General features: G+C 36.4%; 3 protein-coding genes across 3 annotated transcripts; 1 reads left to right on the forward strand and 2 right to left on the reverse strand.

Annotated features, from left to right (window-relative positions):
* Positions 1–2,894: 2,894 nt before the first annotated feature.
* Positions 2,895–4,271, forward strand: LOC106440002 (dof zinc finger protein DOF3.4-like). The gene has a single exon (XM_048776743.1). It carries the CDS (start codon positions 3,268–3,270, stop codon positions 3,994–3,996), a length of 729 nt encoding a protein of 242 aa, XP_048632700.1. The 5' UTR covers positions 2,895–3,267; the 3' UTR covers positions 3,997–4,271.
* Positions 4,184–6,979, reverse strand: LOC106440001 (pentatricopeptide repeat-containing protein At3g50420). Its single transcript, XM_013881570.3, has one exon. The coding sequence runs from the start codon at positions 6,342–6,344 to the stop codon at positions 4,206–4,208; it is 2,139 nt and encodes a 712-aa protein (XP_013737024.1). The 5' UTR covers positions 6,345–6,979; the 3' UTR covers positions 4,184–4,205.
* A 424-nt stretch (positions 6,980–7,403) lies between these two features.
* LOC106440003 (methylesterase 10) lies at positions 7,404–9,001 on the reverse strand. The gene is made up of 3 exons (XM_013881572.3): positions 8,297–9,001; positions 8,048–8,185; positions 7,404–7,809 (listed from the first exon to the last, which is right to left on the reverse strand). The coding sequence occupies exons 1-3, from the start codon at positions 8,678–8,680 to the stop codon at positions 7,528–7,530; spliced, it is 804 nt and encodes a 267-aa protein (XP_013737026.1). The 5' UTR covers positions 8,681–9,001; the 3' UTR covers positions 7,404–7,527.
* Positions 9,002–9,619: the final 618 nt, after the last annotated feature.

Consider the following 9,619-nt stretch of genomic DNA (forward strand, 5'->3'; position numbering starts at 1 on the left):
ATCGTCTATGTAATCTTTCCTATATCATAATTGTAAGATTGTAATAAATCAGCGTTAAAAAAAATAAGTATTTTCAAAAAGAACAATCTCCAAATAAACAAACAAAGATTTAAATCTTTAATTTCAAAAGCTGCGTGATCCCACGAAGAGCAATTATAATTTAATTAGTGTCAAACAAAGTAATATAACAAATCCAATAGTCCATTTTCAAGTTTAAATCTGACGAAAACGATCGAAAGTGTTCATTGTTTCAAACTTTGTTGAACATGCATTTGATTTTCTTGGAATGATTTCTAATAGTATATAAAAAAAATATATCAAATATAACCATTACATAATTACACATGTATATAATATGAACGTGTCACCAATTACAAAGACTATAAGATTAATTTGATATATATAAACATGTGTTATGTAACTAACTTTATAGTTAAATATTATTATTGTTGAAAATGGATCAATCGTCACAATATAACAACTAATATTAAAAACTGATTCAATCTAATTTAACCAAATTCGATCTAATTTAATTGATAGTTTTTAATTGGTTTAGATCATTTACAGTCAGTTTTTTACTTAGAGCATGTTGGTTTTTAATATATTAACTTGTCGAATTCCGAGTTCACTTTTCCAACAACAGACATATAGTTATATTGTTAATTAATATATGTTATTATTTTAGGCATATATACGTATATATACATATTAATTAATAAATTATGTTTTTAATTTTAATATATGTTTATTATTTTGATTTTATAGTTTGCACTTTGCAATGAAGAACACATTAATGTTTTCCAATTTGTGACAATTTGATAGTGTGTAATTGATATAATTCACAATTATTTTATTTTTAAAATATCCAAATTTACGATATTATATTCCTTTGTTATTAGCTTACATTAAATCAATCACTTGAATAAATATAATCTGATAATGATATATTAAAAATCGGTTATAAAAAAAATGATATATTAAAAATACAGTATTTTTTTTATTCTAAACAATTGGATATATCAAAATAAATTATCGAAAAATTAAGTTACTTTGTGCATCAGAAACTTATTATCATATTTGAGCATGAAACTTAAAAAATCTTGTAGAATTAATGGGAAGGGGGCGTACATTGATAAACACAACAGCCTCCTCCTACCTGTGTGTTGCCCACTGCGACCTAGACCTCTCTCTCTACGCATAATCTCTGTATTATTTTATTCCACATGCATTTGTTTTCCACAAGAGACGTAATATGTCACTATTACTAGTTTTGACTCTTGTTTACTAATTGAACTTAAAGACAATGCCATGACTCCATGACGAAACTTTCACATTATTAAACAAATAAGTACAATAATTGTCTTTTTGTCAAAAATTCTTTATAAGGTTGGTAAAGATAGTACTAAAATATGTATCATGATGTTTTCCCGGTAATATAGGTATCAAGGATTTAGTAATTTTAGAACCACTACTGTGAATGATCACCTCGTTGAAGTTTTTGAAAAATAGTTTACGTTTTAAACTCATTTCATATAACCTCAACCTCAAGAATATTCAACTAAACGTTAGTTGTGCCATATATATACTTTTCACATAATCAATAGTACTATTTTTGTAGTCAAATATTGCGAGATATATTTTCATGACGGCCTTTATGTGCAAATTTATATGCTCCTTTTTTTGAACTTGAATTTATTATGCTCCTTGGAAAACGTATATATCAAGTTAACTCGAATATCATTTTTTTAAAATAAAAAAATACAATATAAGATAAAAATGTAAAAAACTCTTAAAGAAAACTTAAAAAAAATATTTATGAAAATTCCATGACAAACTTACCGTTCATTTTAAAAAATTAAACTTAGTTTTATAACTACATTATATCAAAAAATTGATTTAGAATATCATTAAAAGTTTCCATGGATAAAACAATAGCTTACATCAAACAATTAGTTTACAATTCAATAAACATCCAATATTCACACTGCAAACAAAGTGAGTTTGTAAGAAAATTATAATAATTTAAAATCTGAGATTTCGTTTTACCTAAGGGCATCTCCAACCCTACTCCATTTTTGACTTCAAACTCAATTATGGAGTAAAATCTTTTCCAACCCCACTCCATATTCAACTCCAAAATGGAGTAATAGCTAGGGTTACTCCATTTTGGAGTTGAACTTTTTATATTTATGAAATGGTCCTTTTGATTTTTAATGTTTTTAATTCATACTTAAAATAACATAATAACATAAAAAAATATAATACTCTACAAAAGATTACTACTTTATAGTTTATAGAAAATATGCATAAACTCATAAAAGTCAAAACTAAGAATAAAAAATATAAAATAAATATAATATAATATAAATAAGTAATTTAATAATTAATTCGGTAAATTGTTTTCGAAACTACCAAAAGCGGTGAAGTATTATTCAAACGGAATAGATGAGTTTTTTAATTTTGTGGGTCAAAATTTTGATTGATAACATTTGTACTTGTTGAACTTGATATATGCACAAACAAACAATAGGATCCAATACATAATTCAAATTACAAAAAAAAAACTTTATTTTTTTTTATGTTCTTTTAATGCATAAAAATATTTTTGAATTAGAAAAATTGCATATGATAAAATTTGCACGAATTGAAATTGGAAGATAATCTTTTTTTTTTTTTTGTAACATTGGAAGATAATCTCTAGTTGTATTTTTAATGATAAATATTTAATTTAAATAAAATATATTATTATAGAAATTTTGTAAACATAAAATAGTTGGGTTAATTGTTAATTTTTTATAAGTTGAAGGTACTAATAACAATTATATACTAAATGAAAAAAGAACCCTTTTGTTTGGAGTAAAAAATAGAGTAATACATTAGAATAAAATCCAACTTCATTTTGGAGTTACACTATTTTGAAGTAAAATTTGGAGTAATACATTGGAGATGCTCTAAGATAGAATAATGAAGAAATGTTTCATGTGTTCAAACAGAAAGCCTTGAAAGAAGAGCCGCCTACGTATGAAGTGAGCCGACTAGTAGTGTTTAGGGAGCAAACAGAGCCAACACTGTTCACAATAATCCATAGCCGACTCAACGATTCCAAAAGAGACAAACTTTTAAGACAAGAGAGAGAGAAAAGTCTTTCTTCTCCATCACCATCTCTATCTGCGCATGTTTCCTCCATAAAAACCAAAACAAACCTCCCCAAAAGCTCCAACCTTTAACCCAAAAGCTCCAATCTTTCTTCTTTCCCGCGTCTTCTTGATGACGACGTCTGACTCCGGCGAATCACGACGCACGGCGATGAGGCCTCACGGCGGAATAACGGGGCTTCCACCGGCCACGGAGCAGCAAGAGCAGCTCCCGTGTCCTCGCTGCGACTCAACCAACACCAAGTTCTGTTACTACAACAACTACAACTTCTCCCAGCCTCGCCACTTCTGCAAATCCTGCCGCCGTTACTGGACTCACGGCGGAACTCTCCGCGACATTCCCGTCGGCGGCGGCACTCGCAAAGCCGCGAAACGCTCCCGCACTTGCTCCTCCTCCGCCGGAGTCCTCAACGCTCCGTTGCAAGCGACGCCTGTTCTCTTCCCTCAAACGTCGCTCTCTAACGGCGTTTGCCACGCCGTCACCGAAAACGACGGAAAGGGAAGTTCTTTATCTCTCTGCGGCAGTTTCACGTCTCTCCTGAACCAAAACGGCAACGCAGAGAGTGCCACGACGCATGGAACAGGCGGGTTTGGAAGCGGACTCGGGTCGGGTTTTGATGACGTCAGCTTTGGACTCGGAAGAGCGGCTTGGCCGTTTTCGACCGTGGACGACGCTGCCACGACGAATGTGGGGAGTAACGGTGGTCATCACGCGGTTCAGATACCCGCCACGTGGCAGTTCGAGGGTTTAGAGAGCAGCAACGCCGGTGGGTTCGTTCCCGGTGAGTACTTTGCGTGGCCGGACCTCTCCATCACAACACCAGTGAGCTCACTCAAATGAATGCAAAGCTTCTGTCTTTACTAGAGGGTTTCTATTGCTTTGGCTTTGTCTGATCTCTTAGTCTTAGTGTGTCTGGTCGTTTTAGAACTTGTGTAATGAAACAGAAAACAGAGCAAGTTTGTGTTTTTCTTTGTCTCTAAAATCTTTACCTTGTTGCTTTGGACTCTGTTTTATAATTGCAATGATGATACTTGTTTTTGGAACAACTCTTAATGGGAACAGTCAGGTCTTGTAAGGAATTGATCTTGTTCAATGGATGATGATGATCTACACAACATATTACTCTTTAACCTATGTAATTCATCTTGCACTTGTATTACTTCTGTGTTAGACTGATCCCCAGAGGAGAAAACTTGAGTACTGTTGTTGTTCACTTCAATCCAGCTCAATCCTGGATCTTTAGCAGAAGCTAATCCTCTAATCTTCCTTCTCATCTCTGCAACATCCTCCCATCTTCCTTTCACCGCATAAAGATTCGATAGTAGTATGTACGTTGCAGTGTCTTCTGGATCAAGTCTCAGGATCTGATCAGCCGCGTATAGTCCCATCTGCAAGTCTCTTGTGTTGACACATGCGCTTAGCAGAGTTCTCCAGAGCTCTGTTTGGTTGTTTCCAGGAAGAGATTCTTGTATCAGTTCCAGTGCTTCGTCTACTAACCCAGCTTTAGATACCAAATTCACCATGCAAGAATAGTGCTTAAATCCGGCTTTGATGCCTCTCTCCTTCATTTGGTTCCACAGGAACTTACCTTGCTGAATTGATCCACTGTGGCTGCAGGCTACAAGTAAAGATAAGTACGTTACTGCATCAGGGGTGAGACCGTTTTGTAGGATTTGTTCAAAGAAACTCAGAGCCTTTTCTAACATTCCATGTTGACTATAAGCTCCTAGCATTGAGTTCCAACATTTCAAATCCGGATTTGAAACAAGAGAGAATACTGATTCTGCAGCACTGTATTTTCCGGTTTTCCCATACATGTCTACTAAGGCTCCACATACCGACATCACACTATCGAATCCTGTCTTCACGGTAAGAGAATGGAACACTTCACCTTGTCTTAGCAATGCCATATCTGAACACGCTCCCAAGACACTGCTCAGGGAAAAACCATCAGTTCTATTTTTCTCTCTGTACATTTCAACGAAGAGTTGGACAGCACACTCGCTGTTTCCTACTCTCGATTGCCCTACTATCATCTCAGTCCACAGAACAATATCCCTCTCTCTAATCACGTCAAACACCTTCTGAGCAGCTTCAGCTTCCCCGTTCTTGAAGTACATGGACAAGAGTGTTGTTCCAACAAAAACACTCCTTTCGTATCCCAATTTCGTTACCTGTCCATGGAGAAGCTTTCCATGAATGAACCACTCTGTTTCCCCTGTGGCACATATAACAGCAGAGAGAGTATATTCATCTGGCCTTGGTGTGGACCTCCTCTGTAACCTTCCATACATAAGAATCGCTTCCTCTCCAAATCCATTCTCTGAACAACCCGAGATAATCGAGTTCCATGCCACCAAATTTGGGTTATGAATCCTCTCAAACACAAAGAGCGCTTCTTTCACATCCCCACAACTGCAATACATGTCAAGAAGTGCGTTCTCCACAACTGAATCAGCTAAACCATCCGAGACTATTATCCGGGCATGGATTACTTTCCCCAGTGAATAGCTTCCCAACTTACTACAAGCATTCAGCACCATAGAATACGTGAACTGCGTTGGAACAACACCAGACATCAACATGGTTCTAAACAGCGCAAGCCCTTCTTCTACCTCATCATTTCTCAAACTCCCAGATATCATCGTGTTCCAAACCACAGCATCTCCATCGTTTACACACTCAAAGACCCTCCTTGCGGATTCTAACTCATTACAACTAGAGTACATCCCCAAAACCGATGTCTGGACAACCACATTGTCTAAAAATCCAACCTTTATGATCTGAGAATGTAACAAAGATCCCATCAAAACATCCTCGAGCAAAGCGCATACCTGCACTAAGCTAGTGAAAGTCGAGCTGTTAGGCTTCAAGAACTCAGACGCCATACGGGTTATCAGACCAAAAGCGTAACTTGCGTGGCTTTGGTTCCGGGAATACGCTGAACAAAGCGCGTTGTAAGAAACCACGTTTCTCTGAGGCATTGTGTCGAACACCTTCCGCGCTTGTTCTAGAGAGCCGCACCTGGCGTACATCGAGATGAGGTTGTTGCTTGCGTACGGAGAGTCGTGAGCTGCGCCCCCGGTGAGGACGAGTGCGTGGAGCTGACGCGCCCGTTTTAGTGCGGTGGTCGAAACGCATCTCCGTGTGAGCTCGACGACGGAAGAAACTAGTTCGTTAAGTGGCATAGAAGCTACGTAACGTAGTGGGACTCTAAACGCCGCGTTTTAATAGAGCTAGAGAGCTTCTTTATATTAAAACGCCGCGTTTTAATTTTGTTTCAATCTTTAATGTCTGTCACTCACGCGCCTCTGTTTTTCTATTGCGAGCTAGCTGCATTATGATCATCATCAAGTCCTGCTTGATTACCCTTTTTATTTAAGGACATTAGTGCTGGCTGTGCTGAGGTGAATCCTTATCTCTTTAAGTTATTTGAGTATCAATACTGTATATGATTTGTTATTTTGTTTAATGTGAGATCAGCCATTTCTAGCTCTTGTACTCTAGTCTTTTTAAGTGTTTGTCTAGAGTTTCCAAAATTCCCTAATGCATTTGATTGCCTCCTGCTTAACATCCACTGTATATCCTGGTAGATGCTTCATCTTTAAAGAGAACATTTGTCTTGCTGGAGACCTGTAAGGTTGAACAAAACTGGAAGTTATGTTCCCATGCTTTTGAAGATGCTAAAGACTGTCTTATTTCATTGGGTCGGGTATGAAAACACTGGAAGAAACTCATTCCATACAACCCATAAGATCTTCTATGACGGTTTGCTTACTGTAAACTCACCTATTCATTTAATCACCTAACTGAAACTTCTCTTATACTGAGGGAGGTTAACGTTTCAAGAACTCTGTCTAATCCAAAGAGTAATTAGGAAGTCATGTTCAACAATGTTAGCTGCTACGAGAAGTATTTATCTTAATCTCTCAGTTGAGATTCTCTGAGATAGAAGGATCAGATGCCAACGCTGTCTCCTTTCCAGATCAAATTTCAAACTTATTGTCATATGTAGAATTCTGTAAGTTCGAGAATCTCATGTCTAATCAAATTTTCTTGGGTTCTGACACAAGTGAGTTCTGTTTCTGTATAGAGATACTACATTCTTGGCTGGTGCAGGAGCTATACCAATCAGAGAGCATTATGTTCTTGTCTCCACAATCCAAACCCGAACGGTATAAGATACTCTTGTTTTAAACCAATGTGGAACTGCCTCATCCAAATACAGCAAGCAATGTAACCCATAATATCAAGAATCACAAGCGCTCTTATTCATATCATAAATATAACAAAGCGTTAGAGATACACACTCCAGAGGGGATAGCTTTAAAATTTCAGGATACTCAAACTCAATACAAAGTTACACTTTTATCAGTTGTATTTTGCTGCTATTTCCTGTAACAGTAGAGAAAGCTGTTGAGGCTTGGTGATCATAGCCATGTGACCAGCTTCTTCAACCACTTTCACTTCGTTAGGTTCGTAGTTACTAATCATCCACCTCTGAATCTCCTCTGGAACCACATTGTCACCTTCGCAGACGATAAACACTCTCTTCCCAGATCCATACCTCTCCTTGGTCAGCAAATCTTTACCTTCCATTTCCTTTGGGTATAACCTGCTCGGTTTCACCAACGTCATGGCTAGTTCTAGATCCTGACAATCAAAATATATTAGTATATTACCAACATTAGTCACCTAATCTTGGTTTGTAAAACTGATTATGCCATAAGCAAGTCCAGGCAGTCTTAGTCCCCAAATTTTTAAAAATTAATATATATTTGATTTGATGGTCCTTAAATTATAATAATTCTTTATTAAGATTTATACTATTATAATCCCAAAAAAAACTCAGCCTCTGGTCATAGATGGATGTAATGAATGTAAAACTGACCTCTGACTGGCAGTTACTATATGCCTTCTCCTTCATGAAGCTATTACCGAACATAACTGAACTTGGCGGCTGTCCTGGTCCTTCCTCAAATGTAAACTCACAATCCATGGCGAATCCATCAGGGAGACGTTTGAAATACTACAGACAAACAGAAAGTGACATACAATTATCAGATAAGATATATCCTCAAGAGTGGTCCCAATAACTTTATTTTATTTTTCTTTGAGATTTTTTTCTTTTTCTGGCTACCTCTTGAATGAGAACGGAAGGAGGAGACTCATGGTGTGGCATATAAGCAGAGATGAAGATTCCGACAGAGATTTTGGTCGGAAACCTTTCCATAGCGAGAGAGGTTCCAATGCCACCATAGCTATGACCAACAAGGACCACCTTCTCTTCCTCAGGGAGAGACTCCATGAAACTCATCAAAGGCTCTAGATACTCGGAGACAGAACGAACCTCGTCGAGCCTCCTCTTGTCGATACCGGACCCACCAAGTTCAATAGCTGTCACTCGTTGACCATTGCCCTTGAGCTTTCCCGCCAGCTTGAACCAGCACCATGCCCCATGACATGATCCGTGGACAAGCACGAAATGGTGGTGGTGTTGTTGTTGCATGTGCTGTGTTTGCATTTGATATTGTTTGGTAAGTGATGTTATCCTTGTCTATTCGTGTGTGTATATATAGCCATTCATCGGTAAAGGTGGAACCATTTAATTGTTTTTTAACCGGTTGGAACCGATTATCAAGGAAAGAGTATCAACCATAACTCATATGATTCACTCAATCACTATAATCGCTCCATCATATATTCTTCTTAATGATTATATGATCTTCACATTTATTGTTTGATTCATATAGCTCTAATATATAAAGCTTTGTAACTCTCTTTGTATTAAGAACACAATTCATACATTTCTCATAAGTTATTACCGATAGGACTGGTTCTAGTTTGGAACATGTGTAGTTTTAGATTCCAACAAGGTAAGAACAGTAAAACGAAAAAAACTAGAATACGAGCTAATTACAATTATATATTGGGTTAACGCCTCCTGCGGTATAAGATCTAACTATATTACGAGTTTATTAATGCTATTAAATCAGTTAATTATTATCTGATTTAATACAGTGATTTTCTAAAGCTACTTTAAGTTATTAGTTAATTGAAAGAAAGACTATTTGGACGGTTAAAGATAAGCACGTGGAATACAAGAAATTCAATGCATTATGAAATGATAAATGTCAAATCTGAAACTGTTCAACCTTTGTTTTGGTATCTTTCTCTTAAAATATTGTCAGTGTCAGATCTCTTTGTTAATAGGCTATTAGGCCACATTGCAACGTTTCCGAGTCAATCTTGTCTGCCGAAGCTATAAACTATTTGAGAAAGTAAGACAATATTAGGTGAGATGATTTTATACTAGCATTGTATGATTTTTTTTTTTTTGAGAAATGGTATTTGTATGTTTTGTTTGAGAGAGTGCTTTTTATTTGTGCTTTAAATATGAAAGAAATCTTTGACTGTGTATAGTTTCACATTTTCAATTTTAACAATGTGTGTAATAATATTT

The sequence above is a fragment of the Brassica napus genome, chromosome A3 (assembly GCF_020379485.1).
Source record: "Brassica napus cultivar Da-Ae chromosome A3, Da-Ae, whole genome shotgun sequence".
In the NCBI taxonomy this organism is placed as follows: Eukaryota; Viridiplantae; Streptophyta; class Magnoliopsida; order Brassicales; family Brassicaceae; genus Brassica; species Brassica napus.